General features: G+C 45.2%; 1 protein-coding gene across 1 annotated transcript in view; it reads right to left on the bottom strand.

Annotated features, from left to right (window-relative positions):
• Window positions 1-26281, bottom strand: part of LOC120909249 — a 107746-nt gene that overhangs the window by 40134 nt on the left and 41331 nt on the right. The window contains exon 3 of the mRNA XM_040320972.1: window positions 872-985. Within this exon, the coding sequence (XP_040176906.1) occupies window positions 872-985 (114 nt within the window). The remainder of the gene's footprint in view (window positions 1-871; window positions 986-26281) is intronic.

Here is a 26281-nt window from a genome sequence, read left to right as displayed (position 1 = left end):
CAGCTCTGCTTCCACCAGGTAAGGGGGACAGTTTTTTTTCCTAGTTTATGCAAACATGCTACTTGTGTTGTTGGAGACCGGAAACTTGATACAGAAAATAGGGGATCTGCGAGTGTACTACAGATAACTCATACAGCCTCTTTGAAAATTAAAGTTTCCACGCTTATTACCGAGTTCTATAATAGGCTGCACAGTAAGTACCAAAAGGTAGGAAATTACAGACTGGGTTCACATGTGGTCTGCACGATTCTGGCCAAAAATTAGAATCACATATTGCTTAGAATAAAGATCACAATTCTCGCGGCATAACATTTTTCACATTATACAAAAACATTTTGGGCCAACTTCACTGGTACGTTTTTAATTCATTAAAGTAATTTCCCCCCCCCAAAAAAATTGCATTTGAAAGACCACTGCACAAATACAGTGCTATATAAAATACTGCAACAACCACCATTTTATTCTCTAGGGTCTCTACTAAAAAATATATAGAATGTTTGGGGGTTCCAAGTTATTTTCTAGCAAAGAAAAAAAAAAAGAAGATTTTAAACTTGAAACCAACAAAATGTCAGAAAAAGGTTTGGTGTTTAAGTGGTTAAACTTCCCCAATTTACACACAGAAGTCTATTCCTTTGATGTAAAAGACAAATTGTTACAATGTTTAGACTTAATGTTCCACAGATAAAGAATGTTCTGATACTTGGCAGACTGCCCGGTTTTTACAGCTGTGGCTTTGTCAAGATCGAAAAAAAAAAAAAAAAAGTGATATAACAATTCTTGATGATTAATCGGGCAGCTCTATTATAAACACATAGATTTGTTTTCTCACCAGTATTGGTTTCTTGATATCCATTGCACACATTACACTTACCGGAAATCCTACCCAAAAGTGTGTCCCACCATAGAAGAGACCAAGTTCTGGACGAACCACATCGAAAATGATAGCCAGCATTACACTGACGAAACCCAAGGTCATGAAAGAGACCTGCAACAAGTGACAAAATTAAATTAGATTTGTTAAAAACAAAAGTTGCAGACAATACAATTATATCAATATTATCAGGCATTAGATTACTTCATATGGTCGTGTTCACAAATGTCCATCTTTCTGAAAAAAAAAATTGAATTTTCCAGTGGAGGCTTGAACACATGAAGGTGAAACAAGGGGATTTTTTTTTTACTTGCCTGTAAAATCTCCTTCTTGGAGTAAATCACAGGGCACAGGAGAGTTACTTCTTAGACCACTGTATTATGCTTAACCTCCAGGAGATCGAACATTGGCAAATGGCAAAGCTTGAACCAGCCCTGCCTCAGTTTTGTGGCAAGCAATACTGGAGTGAAACACGATAAGGGGAGACTGTGTCCTGTGAGGTATTTCATGAAAGGGATTTTACAAGCAACTCAAAAAGTGTGTCGGCAGGGCTGGACTGCCTTGGCGCCGCTTTGAGCGAGGCTGCAGTAGGACACTTTCATTGCAGGACAATACAGTGTCCCGCAATGAAAGCGACAGTCTGGGAACAGGGGTGGACCGAGCTGCCATAGCGCTGGCTCTGCCTCCACCTACTACTGATCACTGGTTGCTATAGCCGCTTGGCGTCTGGCAACCAGTGACGTCACTGCCCACATTGAAAGCAGAGGAGGATTTCACTTCCTCCTCCTCCGCGCTAGTGCTGCTGGGGAGTCATGCTGGTTCTCTCACCTCCGCTCCAGTGACTGGCTTGCTGCTTGGCTGTGGGGTGTTCCTGTTCCCACTTGCTACGAGGCATCTCTCCCTCTCACTTCCTCCCCCCTCCTGCCCACCTCACACTAACACAGGACTGAAGTCCCCCCCCCCCCCCTTCTCCTTGGCTCGGATGTCACAGGAGGGGGAGGAGAATGTACACACAGCACTCAGGAGGACGGGACATGCTGATCTGAGATCAGTACACACAATCTTAATGCTTGACACATGCAGCAGAAGGAGACACAGAGACAGGGGGCAAGTTGTCAAAAAATAATACTTGCAGTGATTTGGGGGGATAAGAGCATGCTGTATGTGCTATGGGGCACTTTAGGAGGGGAGAGAAATTGTTTTTTTATTCAACCCCCCCTTCCAGAACAATTTCTCTCCCTTCCCAAAGTGTGCCCCCCCAACACATACAGCATGCTCTTATCCCCACAATCATTGCCAGTGTTCTTCTTTGACAACTTGCCCCCTTCCCATCTTCAAAGACAAGCTGTCTGCTATTGAGGGGAAAATTGTACCATCTGGAAACTTTGCTAGAGATTCAGGGCAATTGCTCCGGGTGTCAGTGCCCCCCTGTCAGGCAAGTTAGTGAAGCCAAGTGCCTGACCTTTTTTCAGCAATGGGCTCCAAGACTCAGGACTGGTTCACAGCACAAATCACATAGGAACACGCTCTGCGTTCCTTTGAGATTCACATGCCTTCCAGGTTCTGTGCGATTTTAGCCCTTTCATTTGAATGGGCTGAAACCATGTCGGTCTGTATGTGTATATGTATATGTATATGTATATGTATATGTATATGTATATGTATATGTATATATATATATATATATATATATATATATATATATATATATATATATATATATATATATATATATATATATATATATATATATAAGAGGTCGACCGATATTTGGTCATTTTGGAGAAATCGGCATCGGCCCATTATCCAAATGTGGCCGATAGTTAACATATCTGCATCAGCAGAGTGTGGAGAAGGGAGGAGGAACATGGGGTTCCTTCTCCACACTGTCTACAGAGCAGCGCTGTGTTTGTGAAACACTAAGGGAGCTGTCATTAGCACGGTCTGATGTCGGGGCGGGCGGGATTCAGCTGTCCAACACCAGCCGATGGGATGAGATCATTGGCTGAATAGCTGCTGGGGCCCGCCCACCTCTGGTCCCGCCCACCTCCAACATCACGATGAATCTGAGCTCCTCTCTCCTCTGCAGAACCATGTGAAACTGTATGGAGAGAGAGAGAGAGAGAGAGAGAGAGAGAGAGAGAGAGAGAGAGAGAGAGAGAGAGAGAGTTTCACACAGCTCTACATTATGGGCTGTGAAACCTGCCAGTGCCATCTGCTAATGGCAACCAGCCAGCGCCAACTAGTACCATCCAGTGCCACCTACCAATGCCATCCAGTGTCACCTGCCAGTGCCAATTAGTGCCACCCGCCAATCAGTGCCACTTGCCAGTGTCACCTGTAAGTGCCACGAGCCAGTGGCACCTATCAGTGCCACCTGCCAAAAACAAAAAACAAAAAAAAAAAACGGCATCCTATATGGGCCGCCCCGATTTCTAAATATCGGCATCGGCCAGGGAAAAACCCATATCGCTCGACCTCATACATACACATTTATTTATTTTAATATATATATTTGTTATAATATATATGTTCTCCTTCTCCCCCTTCAGTCCAAGTCCCCAATCCAGCCAGGGATTTTGTAAAGCAGTGTTGGCAGCTCTGCACATGCTCAGTGTTAAACGAGTTTCTATGCAGAGCATTTCCTCTCAATTACATCCAAGCAGCCCATGTGACTAAAAAGTCACATGTGGCTGTATACACAGTGGTAAATGACAGCCAACGCCCTGCCCCCTCCATGGCCATTAATCAGCTAAACACAATTAGGGGTGGGATATTGCATGTAGATTGATGGAGGCTTCACTTCTCTTATTCGGAGACACAGACTGGAGGGGTGTGACACAGCCTGTGACTGGCAGAAATCTGCCCACACCATGTTACTGGCAAAAATAAAGATTGGATTTCAAATATATTTATTTGTTGGACAGTTTAAAAGTTATTTGATTTTGAACATGTGACCAGCAGCAGAGGACTAGTAGCTCCTCTTGCTCATGTTTTCCTGCAGACAGGCTGGGAAAGATTGGGGTCACGTGGCAGCTGTATATCGATTAGGAGAAAGGGTACTTGGATGTTTATTAAAATAATTACATTGCAATCACCCAAATACTGAAAGAGAAGGGATAATGTTTTAGTATCACTTTAAGCGTACATCACACCTTAGATCAAAAAGTAGTAAACAGGGATTGACAAATCAATACTATGGCTACGAGATAGACTTACACAGCCCTGGCCACAGTTAAACACTAGTCGCATCCAAAAATGTGCAGAGAATTAGCCCTGATGTTTTGGAGCCAGATAAGAAGGCAACACTACTAAAACAAAGGAAACACTGGGGCTACCTGGAGCAGGAAGGAGCTTTGCAGTCCCAAAAACAACCTTATCCTTGTATAATACTAGGACACAGCTGCACGTTCAGAAATCCTCCTAATTGTAGCAATTGCCACAAGAAAAGTAACCTTGCATGAAAAAAGCTGGAGAGAAACCAATGACTTCCATAGGGGTAACGGTATGTAGGCAGAAGCTAGGACCGGTTTTGGAGACAATCTTTAAGCACTGAAATGGAAAAACTTATAGTTCTGAATTCCACCCATTCATTATTACATATTGCTCATCATACCTTTGGGAGTTCATTGTCACCATCTTTTTCGAAGTAAGCATTGGCCTCAGTGAGCTCCTCTTAAGCTGCATTTATTCTGGTGTGATGTCTCCCCTTGTGGAGCTGAACTTGGGTGCCCTCTCTTTTTTATGGAAAGATTTTAATGAAATTGTAAATTAAACCTATGTATTTTTTTATACATTTACTCACTTTTCTTATTTGGGGTTATAGTTGGCAACTGTTAAAGTCCTATGTTCTTTTTTATATATATTTGATTATTGCAACAATCCTGAATGATCCTGAGAATATGGGACAGCCTTGAAGGTGGTTATCAAAGGGGCATTTTGGTAGATGCAACTCCCATACCATGGATCGGAACCGCCTGAAGCTTATCCTGGGAAAGGATAATGCATGCCAGGGCCTTGTCCTGGTCAAAGCCCAGATACTCCAGGCAACGCAAAGGCTCCAGGGTCGACTGCTGCAACAATTTGCCCATGGGGCTTAAATGGGGTGCGACACTCCTATTGATTAAATAAAATACAAATTTATTGACACATACAAGCTCAATAGTAGCCGCAGGCAGATGTCATTGTAATATATTATGTACAACATCACAAATCTGATAGTCAGGTACAATTTTCCATAGAATAAAAAAAAAATGAAGCTATATTATCACTTTAAGTATGCATCAACCCCTGAGGAAGTGAACAGATGTTCACAAAATGCATTGGGCCACAGGGATGCATTCTTGTACCTACTGTAAATACAAGAATGCATCCCAGTGGCCCGATGCGTTTTGTTAACATCTGCTCACTTCCTCAGGGGTTGATGCAAACTAAAAAAAAAGCTATAGTTTCACTTTAAAATAACAAACATGTCATTATTACCTCCACTGTGCAGCTTGTTTTGCACAGAGACACTCCCGTGTGCAGAATTCGGCATCCATATGCGCCAAATGCAGGACTCGACCCCACACCCGCGTCATTGGATAAGATTGACAGCACCGGGAGCTATTGGTTGTGCTGCCATCAATCTATCCAATGAAGAGCTGAGAACCCATGGAGAGAGCGATGGAGAGAGCGATGGCGGGAACCTCTGGGGGAATCTAGGATGGAAAAGGACATGGGGGTCCTAGTAGATAGGCTCAGCAATGGCATGAAATTCCAAGCTTCTGTTAACAAAGCAAAACAGAATATTGGCATGCATTAAAATGGGGATTAACTCCAGAGATAAAACGATAATACTTCCGCTCTACAAGATTCTGGTCCGGCCGCACCTACAGTATGCTGTCCAGTTCTGGGCACCAGTCCTCAGGAAGGATGTACTGGAAATGGAGAGCGTACAGAGAAGGACAATAAAGCTAATAAAGGGTCTGGAGGATATTAGTTATGAGGAAAGGTTGCGAGCACTAAAATATATTCTGTCTAGAGAAGAGACGCTTGAGAGGGGATATGATTTAAATTTACAAATACCATACCGGTGACCCCACAATAAGGATACAACTTTTTCGTGGAAGGGAGTTTAACAAGACACGTTGTCACTCATTAAAATTAGAAGAACAGAGGTTTAACCTTAAACTACGTAGAGGGTTCTTTACTGCAAGAGCGGCAAGCATGTGGAATTCCCTTCCACAGGCGGTGGTCATCGATGGTTTCAAGAAACTATTAGAAAAGCACCTGAAGGACCACAACATACAGGGATATACAAGGCAAAACGGACATAGAATCACACACACACACGTTGGACATGGACTGTCTTCAACCTCGCCTACTATGCAACATGTGTAACAATATGCAATCAAGATAAAAAAAACTTCTGCCGTTACATTCCTTTTAAGTATGTCAACTATATCCAATATGTGAAATGAAAAATTACTTCAATGGATGTGAACAAAAGAAAAAAAAGATAGAAAAACAACCGGTAAACCAGCACCAAAAAAAAGTGGATAGAAACGACCTACCACGGTGGAGCATATGCTCTGGCACAGAGTAATGTTACTTTACTGATCGTAAAGCCCCTGTGGGCGTTTTTAAAAATAGCACCTGTAAAGTGCCTGCAAAACTGCTCCCCTGCAGTCTCAGTCTGAAAGCCTGATACTCTAGCAGAAGCGATAGCAATCAAAAAGCCCAATTTCCTGCTCAAAAGAATATGGCAGATTTGCTTTTGCAAGACTGACAATACCAAGTTCAAATCCCAGGGACATAAGGGAGACTTGACTGGCTGTATTATCCGCAGTACTCCCTGAATGAATGCCCTGACTAGGGAATGAGATGTCAGCGGTCTCTGAAAAAAGACTCATAGAGCCGATATTTGACCCTTGATGGTACTCGGGGCCAATTTCATATCCACTCCTAAATGGCAAAAGGCGAGAATCCAACTTATAGCATACTTTTGAGGATTCCACCCTCTGTATTCACTCCAGGAAACCTACGCCTTGCAGACTCTGTAGTAGATAAGCCTGGCTTTCTAGCTTTAATGAGTGTAGCAAGAATTGGACCTGAGAGGCCTTGTTTATTTAAGATATAGGTCTCAGTAGCTAGACCGTCAAATTTAGCCTTTGTAAGGAAAGATGGAACACTGGACCCTGTGACAGCAGGTGGTGACATAGTGAAAGCACCCAAGGTCTTCCTACTGCTATCTTTATGATCTCCGCGTACCAGGGTCTCCTGGGCCAATTTGGGGGCCACTAGGAGCACTGGTATTCCCTCCTTGATCGTGCACAGCAATATCTGTAAGAGAGGGATCGGAGGGAATGCATAGACCAGTAAAAACTGATTCCAACGAATTATGAGAGAATCCGTTCCGTAGGCCAACGGATCTCTCGTCCTAGACACAAAGTTGTCAAACTTCCTGTTGAGCCTGGAAGCTAGCAGGTCTACAGACGGGGTCCCCCCGTCTGGCATATTGCCTCTCTCCTGGAGAAAGTTACTGGCGACTTAGATAGTTTACTTGCCAGTTCTCTACCCCTGAAATGAAGATTGCAGAAAGACAAGGAACATGTTTTTCTGCCAATGTCAAAATCCAATTCACCTCCTTCTGGGCATCCCGACTCCGGGTGCTTCCTTGGCGATTGATATAAGCTACTGCAGTAGCATTGTTGGATTGAATCCGAACAGGGTGACCATAGACACCACCTTTCAGATGACTGGGAGAAAGGACCTTCCTTTCCGCAAGTTCTTGGTCTTTAACCACCAACTGAAGCTTTGGCACATCTGTGGAGATAGGCGCATTGGGTAAATCCAGAGCTTCACTTTTCCTGTTCCAGGTCACTAGAATATTGCCTTGCAGTAGTCTCAAATGAAACTGTGTGTAGGGAACAGCCTTAAAAGGAGGCCACCATCTTCCCCAATAGCCTCATACAAAGGCGAATCAATGGTCCCCTCTTCACCTTGACCTTGTGGATCAGGTCCTTTAGAGACTTGATCTTTGCCTCCGGCAGGAATACCCTGCTTTGGGCTGTGTCTATGATCATGCCCAAATACGCTTACTTTCTTAGGGCTTGCAGGGAGGATCTCTGTAAGTTTATGATCCATCCTAAATGCTCCAAGTATTTTACTGTATTGAGCACTGCGTGATCCAATCCTGCCATTAACTTTAGTAGATCGTCTAGGTAGGCCATCACTGATATGCCCCGTGCCCTCTGCTTTGCCAACAGAGGGGCCATACCTTTGTAAATACTCAGGGCGTGGTTGCCAAACCAAAGGGCAGAGCCACAAACTGGAAGTGGCGATGTTCTACTGCAAACCTTAGGAACTTTTGGTGAGGATAGGCACATGTAAATATGCGTCTTTGATGTCTATGGATGCCCAGAATTCTCCGCCTTGTAGGGTGGCGACCATGGGTCGAATAGCATCCATTTGGAAATGGCGAAGGTTTAGAAACCGATCCAGTGATCTTAGATCCAGGATGGGTCTGACGTCTTCATTTGGTTTTGGAACCACAAAGGTTTGAGTAAAAACCTAAACATTGTTCCTTTAGGGGTACTTTCATGATGACCCCTTGGGACATCAAGTGATCCAACCCCTAAATGACTTTAATGGATCTTTGGAAAGCCTTGAACTTCGGAACCGGTAAGGTGGGATCTTTCGAAATTCCAGCTAGTACCCTAGGGATACTGCGGAGACTACCCACTTGTCCTGGATCTCGGTCTGCCATGCCGCTGAAAACTGCTGAAGCCGTCCCCCCACTCCGCCGAGCAGGGGCATAAAGAGGCTTTGGGGTTTTGCTTGTTAGCTTTTGAACCCCACGGCTTCTTGTTCTTCTGGGCCTGGTTTTCGTTAGCCTTTGTGGCTGTCAGGAAATGTAGTCGCCACTGGCTGGAGGCAGATCTTCCAGGAGCTGGGGAGAGAGAACGTTTAAAACAAGGATGCTTGTTTTTCTTCTTCTCTGGCAAAAAGGGTAGTTTTACCGCTCAATATCTTTTGGATATATTTTTCCAAATCATCCCCAAAGAGGCGTTCGCCATGGAAGGGGGAAACTGGCCAAAAGTTTTTTGCATGGAGCTTCCGCAGACCAATGCTTTAGCCAAAGAATTCTGCGCATATGCACCAGCTGGTGCGCAAGGCGAGATGCCTGTTGGATAGAATCTCTAATGGCATCCACTGTGAAACATAAGGCACTAGGCATATTCTCCCAAAATTTGATCTGCTCCGGAGGCAGATCTTTCAGCCCGTTTCACCTGGTCCTATAAGACCCAACACATACCAACTGCCGCCACAGCAGGTGGGGTTACTGAGCCCGCCAGGAGAAAGGAAGACCTTAGTAAAGATTCCAACTTTTTCTCAGAAGCATCTTTAAATACCTGGGCATTGTCCACCGGACAAGTTTTAATTTACACAAGAGATAGCTGCATCCACAGAAGGCAGACTCCACTTCTTGGTAAACTTCTCCTCCATAGGCTAAAGAACTTCAAACTTCCTAGGAGGAGAAAAACGCTTATCTGGGTGTTTCCAGTCTGCGCAAATCAGATTCTCCAATAAAAGGATGGATCGGAAAGGCACAAGCAACCTGTGGGGAAGAGAAGAGACAAGTGATTCAGTCAATTCAGAAGAGGGTAGTCGGAATGTAAAGCATACCGCTTCAGCATAACATTTCACCTGCAACTTCAGAACCTGGGAAGCAGAAAAAGGTTCCTCTGATATTATTTGTGTGGAATAAGGTTATTGCGCACAGTCTATATAACACTTAATATATGTGGTCAAATAATGGTAATAACAAAATAGTTATACCAAATAGTGGAAAAGGTGTGAATTAAATCCAATATCAAAATACCGTCTTGGATGGACCCGAAAGTGTAGCTCTTAAACCCCCCCCCCTAACGGTTTGTTTGGCAGAGCAGAGACAATGGCAAAAAAACTGAGGTACCTCCCTTATGGGAGCAGTTATATGGAGGGGAACTTGTCCTCATTGGTTGTGCCAGTGTCCAATCACCTCTGGTGAACATACAACCCCACTATGTAATGAATAGAGGCTCTGTGTCCCGTGGTGTACGATAAAGAAATGACAATTGCATATGGCTACTGTTGATCTTGTATGTATCAATACATTTGTATCCTATATTTCATAACCTCATTTAAAGTCCTATGGGCAAATTGTTGCATTTGTAGGTTTAATGGGGATGAAGGGGCATCACGGGATGCACCAGGCCACATTTTATTGTTTAGGGTCGACTGTTAGATATTGAGGACCCAGTCCTATGGAACGTGCACTATGTTGCACATTCCCATCGAGACCACCAATTCCTCCCTCAGAAGCAAATTGTCTAGGTACCCCAGAGTGGGGATTCCCAAAAGGTCAGCAGAAACGCAAACACTGTGGCCAGCATTTTTGTAAATACTCAGGGTGCTGTGGCCAGGCCAAAAAGCAGAGCTCCAAATTGAAAGCATTGTTCCCCCACCACAAAAAGGTATATAGGGATGTGGAGGTAGGCATCCTTGATTTCCGCAAGAACAGGAAGTCTCCCTGGTGGAGGGAAGCAACCGCAGAATGTAAAAAGGTTCCATGTGGAACTTTTGAACAATTCAAAAACTTGTTCAAGTGCTTTAGGTCCAGAATTGGTTTGGGAACCCTAAAATGGTGAAACCTTTCTGGTCCTAGAACCAGGGTAATGTGGGAAACACTGATCTTTTTGTCTTGTGCAACACACTTGACAGCAAGAATCATGGAAGAGGCAAGATGTGAAATTCCAGCTTGTAGGGCCTAGACAAAGTTTTCAACCCACACATCAGACACCTCAGGTTCACGTGGCTGCTATATGTCCCCCCACTTACAGAAGTGGACTCACCGGCTATTTTGGCAAGCTTGTGGTCCCAGATTTTCTTTCAAAAGGAAGCCTTTTGCTTAGACCACCTCATATGTGATGCAATTGCTGTTTAATGTAGGTGTGCAGGACCTAAGCACATGTATGCACAGTAGGATGGGGATGCCTTTTTTTCCATACTTATCCCCATAGAACATTATTTCCATCACATTATGTGATAGCTTTTGGACATTGACAGGTACTCCTTTATGGAGACATCAGGGGTCTATTAAACCCCAATGTCTCCCCTGCCATCCAAATCAGCTAATTGAGCACAGATCATGATTATCACCACCACTTCTGGCTTCATTAGACATGGAGATTTCAGGAACATTCGTTCCCCATCTTCTCCATGCAGAGAGGGCACACTTGGGCACAGCTGTCCAGCACTGTTTGCACTGAAAGGCTTGAAATGCCCGGAGGTATGCTCCCTCCTCCGCCCCTCCTTCTGCCTGCTTGATTGGTATAGGCCAGTGCAGTGCTGGAGGTGGACACGCACTGTATCTCCACTGGAAAAGGGGGTACTACATGTATAAAATAATGGTGATGGGGGATCTGGGGTGTATAGGGGGTAGCAATGCTTGGGGTAGCTTAGGCAGCTATAGTGCTAGAGGTTATCAGGGATGTAGAGAGGCCACAGTGCAGGGGGTATAAGGGATGTAGTGGGGTCACAATACAAAGGGTATCTTATGGTATATGGTTACAGTGCTGGGAGGAATATCTAGGGTGTAGAGGGGTCAGATTGCGGGGGGGGATATCTGGGATGTAGAGGGGTCAGAGTGCCAATGGGATTTCTGTGGTGTACAGGGGTCAGAGTGCTGGGGAGATATCTGGGGTGTAGAGGGGTATCTGGGGCGTAGAGGGGTCAGAGCGCTGGGGGGGGGGACATATGGGGTGTAGAGGGGTCAGGGTGCTGGGGGGGGGGGCCATCTGTGGTGTAGAGGGGTCAGGGTGCTGGGGAGGCATCAATCTAGCAGATATATTACAGATTACAGTATATTCACAGCTTTGGTACTTTTATGTATGTAGTATTTTCTCACTGTTTCTTTGACTACATGAACAATCATTCTGTACAGCAATGCGGAGCTCCACCCAAAAGGGGAAGCTCTGCTTGTCTGCCTCCTACCTACTTGATGTCTGTTTACCTGCACTGCCTCCATTGTAGGGGCCCCAGATCATTACTTTGCTCAGGGGCCCATGATGCTATTAAGATGGCCCGGTCTCCTTGTGAAGCTATCCCAGCTGGTTGCCACGGTCCCAGGCTTCTGGGAGGAACAGGAATGCTGTTCCTTCTAGGTACTTTAACAGTGATCAAGTGGCTATAGAGCTGCTTGAAATAACTTTAAAGTGGTTGTATACCCTTAAAAATTACTAGCATACTAGCTCATTATCAATTACCTTAGATCGAAGCCCCCGTAGCGGTCCTCGGACACGTCCGCCGCCATGATACCCGGAGTGACTTCCGGGTATCACCGTTTTGACGCTGTGACTGGCCGGAGCGGTTGCTGTTGAGTCCTGTGGGGACTTGCTGAGCCTTTATGATCTCTGTGATAGGGATCCACCAGATTCGGTAAGCGGCCTCTATACACCATTTCTGTCTGTTCTGCTGAAAATTCTGGATGAAGATTGTTTTTTCCATATACCTCTGATCACAGCAAGCTGTGTTTTCAGCCACCGTGTATTGGACTTTGTGTTTTTGGTTATACCACACTGAACGATCTAAGTAAATTAGTTTATTCACTTGCATCTTTGTTTGCACATAAAAGGTTGCGCATTTGTACCTTACTTTTGACATATAACCACTTGCTGACAGGAGAGATTATATATACACACACACACACACACACACACACACACACACACACACACACACACACATACATACATACATACATACACACACACACACATATATATATATATACACATATACATATACATATACACACACACACACACACACACACATATATATACACACATACACACATATACATATATACACACACACACACACACACACGGCTCAAAATTTCAAGTCCTGAGCTACTAGCCAGGCCTCAAGGGTTACTCGCCACCAGTTGTCCCACCCAGCCCGCCCCTAAACACGCTCTCATAAAATGACACTCAAATGTATTATGCAGAATTAAGTTAATAAAATAAATATTAACAGCTGTATCCGTGCCCACCAATGCAGGCTGCGTGTGTCCACCATGCAGCCTTGTGCCCACCAATGCAGCCTTGTGCCCAGTGGCCACCATGCAGCCGTGTGCCCACCGTGGTGCCTTGTGTCGACCTTGTAGCCTACCTGTGGAGCCGAGGAACAGGAGAGCCGCCCAGGTGATGAATGCAGCAGGGAAACACAGTGATAACAGCTTTCATTTCAATAGCCGTGTTCCCGCCGCGCATCATATATAGCCCCGCCCCCTGGCCGGAGAACTTTGATAGACAGATCACCTGTCCAATCCCAGTGACGGGTGAACTGTGAATCAAAGTTCCGGGACCAGGGGGCGGGGCTGTATCTGACAGCGAGTGGCGGGGAACACGGCTATTGAAAGGAGAGATAGAGAGATATTATATACATACATTATATATATATATATATATATATATATATATATATATATATTAACACACACACACACACACACACACACACACACACACACACAGCGAAGAAAGAAAAAAAAATAGCATTTTTGTACTCACCGTAAAAAAAAAACATTTCTGAGTTCATGGATGACACAGCAGCATTGACCTTAGGGTTATATACCGTATTTATTCCCCCCCCCCTCTTAAAATCAGGGGAAAATCATGGGTGCGCGACATACACCGATACCCACGCTGTGTTTGAACGCCGCCGCCGACATATACTGAGCGCAGTACACTCGGCCAGGCTCAGCTCCGCTCACGGTCACGCCCTGTGCCGCCTTTATGCGAGAGGAGCCAAGCCCGAGTGTACTGCGCTCTGTATATGTCGGAGGCGTTCAAACACAGCGCGGGAAGCGTCTCGAAAACAGCGCGGGAGAAGCGGGAGGACACCACCAAGGCTGCAGACGGACGCTGGACCAGACAAGGCCGCCGATGGACGACGGGCAAGACACCGACAAGGGGCATTCAAACTAAGCATTTTCTTTTTTTCCCCCTGAAATTTCCCTTCTAGGTTGGGGGTGCGCGCTATACGCCGGTGCACGCTATAGGAAGATAAATACGGTACCTTCCTTTTAGGAGAGACTAGGCAGAAAAAACAGCACTTTAAGTGTTAAAAACACTTGTCTCAGTACAGCACCTCCCACGGGGCGTGTCCCCCCGGGTACATCCCACTCTCTGGAAACATCCAGTCCCAGTTCGTAGACAAGCAGTACAAACAAAAGGAGGGGTGGGTGCTGTGTCCGTCCATGAACTCAGAAATGGATTTTCTCTTCCGTTCATGGACAGACACAGCAGCATTGACCTTAGGGACATCCCCAAGCAGTGTCAAAAAATTGAGGGGTGGGAAAAAAAAGACAACAAGACAGAAAGTTGTCAGACAAACCGGATTTCCTTTTATGTAAAACCCTGGACAGAGGAATGGCTGTGGACGTGATATACTTGGATTTTGCAAAAGCGTTCTATACAGTTCCGCACACACGGCTCATGTGTAAGGTCTACAGCAGTGGTTCTCAACCTTCTAGTGCTGTGACCCCTTGATAAAATTTCCCAAGTTGTGGGGACCCCTAACAGTAAAATTATTTTCATAGTGTGGGTTGAAAGCACCCAAGGCAAGACAAGTAATTTGCGCACCTAACCCGCAGACATTTAGCGCTCCCTGAGTGACTTTCACTCGTACAGTATTAAAACCCCTTAAGCCTCGTACACACGATCAGTCCATACGATGAGAACGGTCTGAAGGACCGTTGTCATTGGTTAACCGATGAAGCTGACTGATGGTCCGTCGCGCCTACACACCATCGGTTAAAAAAACGATCGTGGTTATATGTATTGTATCAATCTGTTGAAAAGCAATAAATACATATTTACCCTTAAAAAAACGATCGTGTCAGAACGCGGTGACGTAAAACACGACGTGCTGAAAAAAACGAAGTTCAATGCTTCCAAGCATGCATCGACTTAATTCTGAGCATTCATGGATTTTTAACCGATGGTTGTGCCTACCAACGATCGGTTTTGACCTATCGGTTAGGAATCCATCGGTTAAAATTTAAAGCACGTTGGCTTTTTTTTTTTAACCGATGGTTAAATAACCTATGGGGCCCACACACGATTGGTTTTGACCGATGAAAACGGTCCATCAGACCGTTGTCCTCTGGTTAACCGATCGTGTGTACGAGGCCTCATGGTACATTTTAGGATGTACCACTCTTTCTTTTTGTTCTCCTTTCTTTCCCTTTCATCTCTCTATCCTAATTCCTTGTTGTTTTCCCCTATCTTTCCCTCTGTCTTTTTTGCTCTCTATTTTTTTCCTTTCTCCCTTTTTCTTTGTTCCTCCCCCTCTTATCATCTCCCTTCCTGGGAGAACAGTGCGGGCTTCAGGAACAGCCCAGGATTTGGTGACCCCTGGCAAATCATCATTTGACCCCCGAGGGGGTCCCGACCCCCAGGTTGAGAACCACTGGTCTACAGGATTGGATATATCAGTTTGTAAATGGATAGAAAACTGGCTAAAAGACAGAATTCAGAGAGTCGTGGTTAATGATTCATACTCTGAATGGTCAAAGGTTATCAGTGGGGTACACCAAGGTTCAGTGCTGGGACCCTTACTTTTTAATATCTTTATAAATGATATTGGGTCTGAGATCAAAAGTAACATTTCTGTCTTTGCAGATGACACCAAGCTATGCAGTGGAATAACGTCCTTACAGGATGTCGCCAATTTACAAGCCGACCTCAATGCTCTGTCTAATTGGGCGACTATGTGGCAGATGAGGTTTAATGTTGATAAATGTAAAGTTATGCACTTGGGGGCTAAGAATATGCATGCATCATACATACTAGGGGGGGGGGGGGAGTACAACTGGGGGGATCTGGAGTGGAGAAGGATCTTGGGGTTTTGGTAGATCATAAGCTCAACAATGGCATGCAATGCCAAGCTGCAGTTTCCAAAGCGAGCAAAGTCTTTTCTTGTATTAAGAGAGGTATGGACTCCAGAGAGAGAGAGACATATCATTTTGTCCCTGTACAAATCATTAGTAAGACCTCATCTGGAATATGCAGTTCTTTTTGAGAACTGGGGCCCAAAACTGGATAACGGAGAACTGGAGAAAGTGCAGAGAAAGACAACCAGGCTAATTAAGAGGAATGGAGGAGCTCAGCTATGAGAAAAGATTAGACAAACTAAATGTATTCACTCTTGAGAAGAGGAGAATAAGGGGGGATATGATCAACTTGTACAAATATATAAGGGGTCCATATAGTGAACTTGGTGTTGAGTTATTCACTTTACGGTCAACACTGAGGACAAGGGGGCACTCTCTACGTCTAGAGGAAAAGAGATTTCATCTCCAAATACGGAAAGGTTTCTTCACAGTAAGAGCTGTGAAAATGTGGAACAGACTCCCTCCAGACGTGGTTCTGGCCAGCTCAGTAGATTGCTTTAAGGCAGGCCTGGATTCTTTCCTAAATGTACAGAATATAACTGGGTACTAACATTCAGAAGTAAAGTTGATCCAGGGTAAATCCGATTGGATCATGCTCTGCTGTTTTCTTTTGCCTTCCTCTGGATCAACTGTAGGTATGGAGTTGGGTGTATGGGATTGTATTGTTTTTTTTAAATTGTGTTTGTTTATTTATTTTTTCGTGGTTGAACTGGATGGACTTGTGTCTTTTCAACCTGACTAACAACAAACCAAGCTTCACCCCAAACAAACCAGAGCTCCTCAATGGAGGAACTTTAACCTTAAACTGCCGCCTGTAAAACCTTGGCGGCCAAAGGAGGCATCCGAAGATGCACTCACATCTACCTAAATTTTGAGGTGTGGATTTACGGCCAGGTCGCCGCCTTACATACCTGTGAGACGAACGCTTAATGGCGGAAAGCCCAAGAGGCACCAATCGCCCTGGTCGAATGCGCCGCAACCTGAAAGGGTGGCGCCTGCCCCTTTAGGGCATAGGCCTGGAGCACAACCTGTCTGAACCACCTAGAAATGGTGGCCGACGAGACCGCCAGACCTTTCTTAGGACCAGTCACCGACACGAACAGTGAGTCCGACTTCCCGAAACAGAGCCGTAGCAGACAAGTACGCACCAAGGAGTGCGCCGCCAAGGGTCGCTGAAAGTAGACAGCTAGAGCCGAGATCTGACTCTTAACCGTACTTAAGGCGAGAGCCTGATCCACTCCATGCTGTAAAAACAGCAGAATCCGGGACATCACATATGTACGGGGGTGCCACTTCATCTCTTCACACAGAGATGTAGGCCTTCCACGTACGATGGTAAATCTTTCGTGAAGTGGACTTCCGTGCTCGTAGCACGGTAGAGATCACAGAGCCCGACAGACCTCGGTCCTTCAACACCTGAAGGCGATTCAGTTCGCATGTGTTGCGCTTTACAAGTTTCTCACTCACCTGGCTCTCAAGAGCCACGCCGTTAAAGCCAGCGACTGTAAAGCAGGGTGAAAGTTCGGACCCTGCGACAGAAGATCTTCTCTCAGGGGTAGACGCCAAGGGACGTCTGCCACCAGACGCACCAGGTCCGTGTACCAGGGACGGCGCGGCCAATCCGGAGCGATCAGGATTGTTGGTATCCCCTCAGCTTCCACCCTGCGCAGCAGGCGAGGAAGAAGCTGCAGGGGAGGGAAGGCGTATATTAGGCGATAGTGACCCCCAAGGCGCCACCAACGCGTCCGCCCATGGGTCCCTCGACCTGGTCACGAATCGCGACACCTTCCGATTGAGACGGGGCGCTAGAAGGTCCACGTCTGGAGTGCCCCATTTTTGGCAAGGCTCTGAAACACTTCCGGGTGTAGCGACCATTCTCCTTGGTCTAGCTTTTGGCAACTTAGGTAGTCGGCTTGCCAGTTCAGCACCCCCGGAATGTACACCGCCGAAAGAGCCGGAGCGTGACTGTCGGCCCACCGGAGAATGTGCGCGACTTTGTCGCTGCAGCCGAGCTTCGTGTGCCCCCCCGATGATCGACGTATGCCACGGCCGTGGCGTTGTCGGACTGGATCCTGACCGATCGGCCTTGCAGACCCAGAGACCACTTGGAGAGACAACTTGATCGCTCGGGGGTCCAGTACATTGATTGGAAGGCGGGACTCCTGAGTCCAGCGCCCCTGGGCTGACTGGACACCCCAGACACCCCCCCCCCAGCTGGACAGGCTGGCATCCGTCGTGATCACTATCCAATGACACGGTAGAAATTATTTTCTGGTCCGAAGTACCGGAGATGTCAGCCACCACACTAGGGGAGGACTTGACCAGTCGACTCACCCGAATCTGGTAATCCAGAGACGAAGGAAGTTTGTTCCAACGTCTTTCTGCAACACTCGAGTGTGGAATTGGGCATACGGAACTGCCTCGAAAGACGCCACCATCAGACCCAGCACCCTCATGCAAAAGCAAAGCCCATTTCTGGGTCGCCAACCGCTGCACTGCAGATTGCAGAGTCTGCAGTTTTTCCATTGGGAGAAAAACTCTTGCCTCTGAGGAATCCAGGACCAACCCCAGATATTCCAGCCGCTGAGATGGTACCAGTACCGATTTCTGGATATTCAGCAGCCAACCAATTTCTTTGAGGGTCTGACAGGTGATAGACACGTCCTCTTCTAACTCTGAGCTTGAGGAAGCTCTCAGAAGAAGGTATTCCATGATAGCGATCCCGCGCTGCCGTAGCAGGGCCAGAATCGGGGCGAGCACCTTGGTGAAAACCCTCGGTGCTGAGGCCAGGCCGAACAGGAGGGCCACAAATTGAAAGTGGTCCTCTCCGACCGCAAAGCGCAGAAACCTCTGGTGTTTTGCGCATATTGGGATATGCAGGTACGCGTCCTTGATATCCAAGGACGCTAGAAAATCCCCCTGATGGAGCGCTGCTATTACTCAGCGAATCGACTCCATCCTGAATCTTTGCACTTTGACAAAGCAATTGAGGGCCTTGAGGGCAAGGATTGGACGGACCCCATCCTTCTTGGGGACTACAAACAGATTGGAGTAAAACCCCTGAAACCGTTCCATTGAGGGAACCGGCACAATCACTTCCCTGACCAGCAGATCCTGGACGGAGATTGGAGGGAAAAAAAAAAAATCTGTTTGGTGGACAAGAGAGAAATTCTATCTTGTACCCCAAGGAAACTACTTCGCAAACACAACGGTCAGAAGGAGGAGACCTCCACCGAGCCGCGAATTCGCAAAGCCGGCCCCCCACCCGAGATGCAGGCGGGGGCAGACCTTCATGCGGAGGCAGGCTTGTAGAACCAGGTGCGCTTTTGCCCTTCAGTGGATGTCTTAGAAACCTGGAAATGTTTTCCAGCTGTGCTAGGCGGGCGAAAAAAACGTTTGAGCGTAGTAAAAGAGGGTCCCTGCTTGCAGCAAGGCTCTTTACCCTTCCCAGATTGCGGGAGCAGAGCGCTCTTACCGCCTGTGGCATCTTTTATATCATCCAGGGACGCCCCAAAAAGCCGTTCACCCTTAAAGGGTAAGTCCACAAGGGACTTCTTAGAGGACTGGTCCGCAGACCAACACTTTAGCCACACAAGGCGGTGCAGAACCACCGGAGGCCCTGGAGAGCAAGGGGAGCGTATCCAGGGCCGACTCAGACAAATTTTAGGACTTGCACCAACTGGTTGGCCAGGTCCACAGAGAGCTCAGAAGCATTCTGCGCCTCCAGCTCCTGCACCGGGGACTTAGCCCGTTCGGTGAGTGTCTGACACCAGAGCCCCGGCCAAAACCGGTCTCACCGCCGACCCCACCACTGAATATGGAGCGGGCCACAGCCTCAGCTCTTTTATCCACGGGGTCCTTTTTTTTTAATCATATCGTTTTTATTGTTGTTTGCGTGACAAAAGTATAAAAAAAAAAAAAAAACAGTGCACCAGCATGCATAGTTTTAACATAGTAAATACACGTCATACATTTATATCCCCCCCCCCCCCCCCTATCATATCTTCCTCTATTACTCTGTTACGTTGTGATTAAGTGAAAAACCTCTTAGTTCCATGTTATCTTCCCACGTTTCCACCCTACCTACCCATCCCTCTATCCCTCCCTCCCACCCACCCGCCCTCCTCACACACCGTGAACCAGTTTTTGAGGTTGGTATTATTCATTAATTAAGAATTCCCTAAAGAGGGATGCCCAATAGTGGGTTGGAATATAAATTAAGTTTATTTTAAATTTTTATTAAATTTTTTCTTTCTCTTTCCCCTTCCTTTTTGAGAGCCAGCTGTCATCTTATTAAATAGGGCAACCTATTTCATCCAGCCACGGTTTCCACATCCTTACAAACTTTTTGTAATTGCCCTGTTTAGAAAGTGTCACTCTCTCACTCCAAATCATTGTGTTGATAGTTTCAACCCAAGACTTGACAGTGGGTGGCGTCTGGGCCTGCCACCTCCATGCAATTAACTTCCTTGCCTGGAAGAGGCATCTCAGTACCACCTCGAGGGAACTGGCTGGCACTCTACCTTCCTCTATGCTGCCTAATAGGCATGTCTTTGACGCAGCTTCTAACTTGATTTTAAAAGTTTTATTTATTATGTCAACCACCTCCTCCCAATATCTAAATAGCTTTGGGCATTTCCATAGCATATGGATAAGGTTGCCTGTTGATCTGCACCTTGGGCATTCATCAGTACTTCTCCACCCAAGATTAAACATTCTCCTGGGGGTGTAGTAAACCCTATGCAATAGGAATAAGTGTGATACTTTCTGAGAAGGAGAGATCGAGACCAGTACCCCCCTCCTCAAGATCGCATTCCACTGTTCCGTAGTCATTTGACCTAAATCTCTCTCCCATCCTATCCTGCTCTTAATGGGGCCTGCCCTGCTTACTGTTTTAGCTTCTATTTTAGAGTACAATTCGGAGATCAGGCCTTTGGTTGTTTTTGATGATGTTATTTTCAGGAGAGTAGGGGCCAAGGACCATACGATTGGTTGTAGCCCAAACTGGGCTTGGATGGCGTGTCGTGATCTGGAGGTATCTGTAAAATGTATTATTTTCTATGTTAAATTCCTGTCGTAGATCTGAGAAGGATTTCATATACTCTCCATCATACAATTGATTTAAGCGGCATATCCCTTGTCTCTCCCATTCTTTACATTTCTCAATGTCTTTTAATTCCCTTAAATTTTGATTGTGCCAGAGAGGGGCGAAAGTTGTTGTACCCTTGTAGCCCAACAGTACTTTTGTTGTTTGCCATACTTTAAGGATGAGTTTGATAGTTGGACCTCTATGGATAAACGAGCCAGCCTCAAGTGCCTCTACTATTGTCCTATGTGGTGCCCCTGTTAGCATCAATATACCGGAATTCCCCCCTCCCTCCGATCCGCAGTTAGCGAGATGTTGTAACTGCGAGGCTAAAAAGTAAGTTTTCGGGTGTGGTACTGCCATTCCCCCCTCCTTAGCTGGTAACTGCATGGTCTGGAGGCAAATCCTAGCCTGTCCCTTCTTCCAAATTAGCTCTCTAAAGAGGGATTCTATCCTTCTAAACCATTTTTGGTCTATCCAGACTGGTGAGTTATGGAGGATATAGAGTAACTGGGGCAACCATAGCATCTTTATTAAATTGCATCGCCCCGCTACGGATAGTGGGAGTCTACACCAGGTGTCTCTTTTATGTTCCCATTTGGACAGGAGGGGAATTAAGTTATTTTGGACGAAGCTATTAATGTTCCTCGTGATCCATATCCCAAGATATTTCATCCTGGCTATCACTTTTAACTGAGGCATTCCGTGAGGGATCTGAACGCCAATGGGGTCAATTGGCAGTAGTGCTGACTTTTCCCAATTAATGACCAGCCCGGAGCATAGCCCAAACTCGCCCACCGTTTTGATCACTTTTTCTAACAAGGTTTCAACGTCGCCCAAGAAAAAGAGGACATCATCTGCAAACAGTGCGATCTTATCCTCTATAATCTGTCTACGGAACCCCTGTATTTCTTCAGTTTTTCTGATTTTAATTGCTAATGGCTCCATCGCCAGGGCGAACAAAAGGGGGGAAAGGGGGCAACCTTGTCGCGTTCCTCTCTAGTTGAAAAATTCCTGAAAGTTCATTGTTAATTTTAATTTTTGCTCTTGGCTGGTTGTATAATAACTTCACCCAACTAATAAACCTGGGGCCAAACCCGAATTTCTCTAGGACCTTCATAGGTAGTCCCATTCAAGGCTGTCAAAGGCCTTGGCAGCGTCAAGGGCCAAGACAGCTCTAGAGCCCGACCCCTCTGATGGAATTTGCATATTCAGGAACAAGCTCCTGATATTGATACTAGTTGACCTATTGGGGATAAACCCAGATTGGTCAGGGTGTATGAGCTCTTCAATGTATCGGTTGAGACGAGTTGCTAACACTTTGGCCAGGATCTTGGCGTCAGTACATAACAGTGAAATGGGGCGATATTATGAGGCCTCAGTTAGATCCTTCGCCTCTTTATGTAGGACAATAATAGTGGCTTCCGTCATAGAGGTGGGGAGTATTCCATGAATCAGTGCCCAATTTAATGTCTTAACTACTTGCCGTCGCCGCACCGTCATAATACGTCCACAAGGTGGCTCTCCTAGGCGAGATCACGTATTATGACGTCCTACCCTTTAGCCGCCACTAGGGGCGCACGCGCGCCGCCGGAGGCGCGCGCACGCGCCCCCCGCTCGCCCCCGACTCCCGTGCGTGTGCCCGGCGGGCGCGATCGCCGCCGGGCACACGCGATCGCTCGGTACAGAGCGGGGAACGGGAGCTGTGTGTGTAAACACACAGCTCTCGTTCCTGTCAGCAGGGGAAATGCTTTTCTTCGGTTCATACACTGTATGAACCGAGGATCAGTGTTTCCCCTAGTGAGGCCACCCCCCCCCCCCACAGTAAGAACACACCCAGGCATACTTAACCCCTTCCCCGCCCCCTAGTGTTAACCCCTTCACTGCCAGTGGCATTTTTATAGTAATCTAATGCATTTTTATAGCACTGATCGCTATAAAAATGCCAATGGTCCCAAAAATGTGTCAAAAATGTCCGAAGTGTCCGCCATAATGTCGCAATACCAAAAAAAAAAATCGCTGATCGCCGCCATTACTAGTAAAAAAAATATTAATAAAAATGCCATAAAAATACCCCCTATTTTGTAAACGCTATAACTTTTGCGCAAACCAATCAATAAACGCTTATTGCGATTTTTTTTTACGAAAAATATGTAGAAGAATACGTATCGGCCTAAACTGAGGAAAAAAAATGTTTTTTTATATATTTTTGGGGGATATTTATTACAGCAAAAAGTAAAAAATATTCATTTTTTTCAAAATTGTCGTTCTATTTTTGTTTATAGCGCAAAAAATAAAAACCGCAGAGGTGATCAAATACCACCAAAAGAAAGCTCTATTTGTGGGAAAAAAAGGACGCCAATTTTGTTTGGGAGCCACGTCGCACGACCGCGCAATTGTCTGTTAAAGCGACGCAGTCCCGAATCGCAAAAAGTACTCTGGTCTTTGGGCAGCAATATGGTCCGGGGGGTAAGTGGTTAAGGAGTTCTGGTAGCAGAATATCCCCATATCTTTTGTAGATCTCTATGGGCAGCCCATCTGGGCCCGGTGACTTTTGAGTTGACATCCCCGCCACTGCCTGAATTAGTTCTCCTAAAGTAATTGGCGCCTCCATATCAATATAAAAGGAAAAGCTGCGCTGAAAGTTGAATTAACATAAATGTTCAATTATGTATTATAGTGCACAAATTCCCAGTGCAAAACTGAAAGGTAAATTAGTGCAAAAGTCCATATATGAAGTATCACAGAGGAATGCAGGAAGTGACAGGAAGTTCTCCGAATAAGTGAAGCTAAATATCCAGGCATAAATCTTGTGACTCAGATGACAAATCCACCACCACTTATGTATCAGCTGCTTACCAGAGCAAGAATAAATTCAAGCATGTACAACATGGGTCAATATGGATCCTGGATAGACTGCCACTCTCTCTCCTGTATCACCAATCCTCTATGTCAGACCAACTTTCTCCATAGATGTTACCCAAAGGAGAAAAACACTCACATGGTGTGATATAGTTTTAAAATGGTTTAATGTAAAAAGATATTGCACTCACATGAAAAACGGTTAAAAAGTGCGATCGATAATCGTATAGCCGGCCGGCTCTGCTGTCTGCTCGTCCTTCCGGGTAGACAGCGTGGATCGTGGTGACGTCAGCACGTCGCTCCTCCCTACGCCGTTTCGTCACAAGGATGACTTCTTCCAGGGGATACGAGCGACGTGCTGACTCGCCACTCTTATAACAGTACACAACACCCGGGACCGCCCAGCTCTGAACCTTGGAGATCGCGGGCATCGGCCGCCATTTTCAAATTGGGATCCCTGCCAGTACTCAAACTATAGGGAAAAACTACCAAATTTAAAAGAAGCGGTAAATATAAAAACATATATGCTAATGGGAATCTACAAACCCATCTAGCAAGTTAAAAAGCGGCATATTGACTCGCCACTAGTCAAATTAAGCATCGTATCAGGAACTACCTTCTCTGAAATACAATGCTAAGTATAACTGTCACTAAATAATAAACCAGTTATAAAATTAATATTAAGAGATATTGACAGGCTTCAAATCTGTCCAAATATCTAGGACTACTGTATTAATACAATGAAGCCAACATACAGTATAAATTACTACAAACAAATCCGCAGTTAATTACAACCGCAGGATCTGAAGCCAGTACACAAAGAAAGTATACTGTCCAGCGATTGATACCCACACTAATATAAATATTATATGTATGATATTAGACACTGTCAGAGAGCTTATAATAAAGCTATCCGACAGTCAACATCCAAAATGCTGGAAAAGAAAAAATTCTAAATTCCAAGATTGGGTATCCTTATAAGGTGCAAAAATATAGAGGAAAAAGCTAAATGTGAGAATTGATTAATGGTCACACAACATGGATCCAGCCAAATGCCAGCAGATTAAGCAGACATAGCTAAACCCATGTTGTAACGACAAAAAAAGCCCCATGGATGCAATTAAACATCCACAAGGAGAAAAAATTATTTAATGTAAGGATCAAGGTGATCTTGATCTAAATAGCAGAGCAAAAAATATAAAAATATAAATAAATGAATAAAAATAAAATTAAAAAATTATTTTTGATAACCAAAAACTGGCAACCCATCACTAAATACACAACAATTTTTTTTTATAAATGTACAAAAAAATTTATAAAAATATGACCAATTGGTTGAGAATATAGTTGACTTAAAGGGGTAAACCATCATCAAGGCCCAGATGTACCAAGGTTCAGAGATGGTTCACAGAAGTTCGTCACAAGTACACAAGAATTAACCATTGTCTATAAACGCATTAACGTCAGTATCTATGTTTAGTCCATAAGGACTATAAGTACGAACTCTATAAATCCAGGCCATCTCCATCCTAGAGAGTTCCCTAACCAATGAGCTACCTCTCCAATGGGGCTCAAATTTATCTATTCCGATAAAGAGGGTCCCCTCAGGGTTTCGTTCATGGTGTTGGTCATAGTGACTGGATACTGAGTGTTGCGGGAATCCTGATCTAATATTGGCGATATGCTCACCTAGTCTGACATTCATTGGTCTTTTGGTTCTGCCAATGTATTGTAGCCCGCAAGGGCATTCCAAAAGATACACCACGCCTGTAGTGCTACACGTAATGAATGGCTCAATTTTATGTTCATTCAATGTGCTCATGGATTTAAAACATAACGTTTTCTTGGATTTTATCTTATTTAGTTTACAGACTGTGCAATTCCTGCATTGATGGTAACCCTTTATGTTACGTTGAAAAAAGGACACCTTTTTTGTAGGTGGATCAACCACATTAGGGGCTATCTTGTCCCGTAATGAGGGTACACCCCTAAATATCACCTGAGGTTTAGTTGGTAAAAAGGTATTTATGGTTCTATCATTGGCTAGTATATGCCAATGTTTTTTGATTAATTTTTTTATGGCATGGTGCTGGCTTGAATATGTCGTGATAAATGGCACAATAGGTCTATCTCTACTGTGTTTAGGGCCTGACACAAGCAGAGTATTCCTTTCAATTGCAGCCACCTCATTATAGGTACTTTCCAAAGATTCAGGGTCATAACCCTTCTCCAAAAGCCTATCCTTAAGAATGCCAGCCTGAACTTCATAGTCCTTCAATGTAGAACAGTTCCTCCTCATCCTTACAAATTGGCTTTTTGGAACCGAATTCAGCCAAATGTCATGATGACAGCTTCCTTTGGGAATAAAAGAATTCCTATCGGTTTTCTTAAAGAAAGTCTTAGTCTGATATTGATCATTATCTTTCATTATAGTAAGGTCGAGGAAGTCGATAGACTCTTGGCTGGCCTCATA

This window comes from Rana temporaria, chromosome 8 (genome assembly GCF_905171775.1).
Source record: "Rana temporaria chromosome 8, aRanTem1.1, whole genome shotgun sequence".
Classification (NCBI taxonomy): domain Eukaryota; kingdom Metazoa; phylum Chordata; class Amphibia; order Anura; family Ranidae; genus Rana; species Rana temporaria.
Note: the sequence above shows the minus strand (reverse complement) of the source record. Positions and strands in the feature narration are given on the sequence as shown.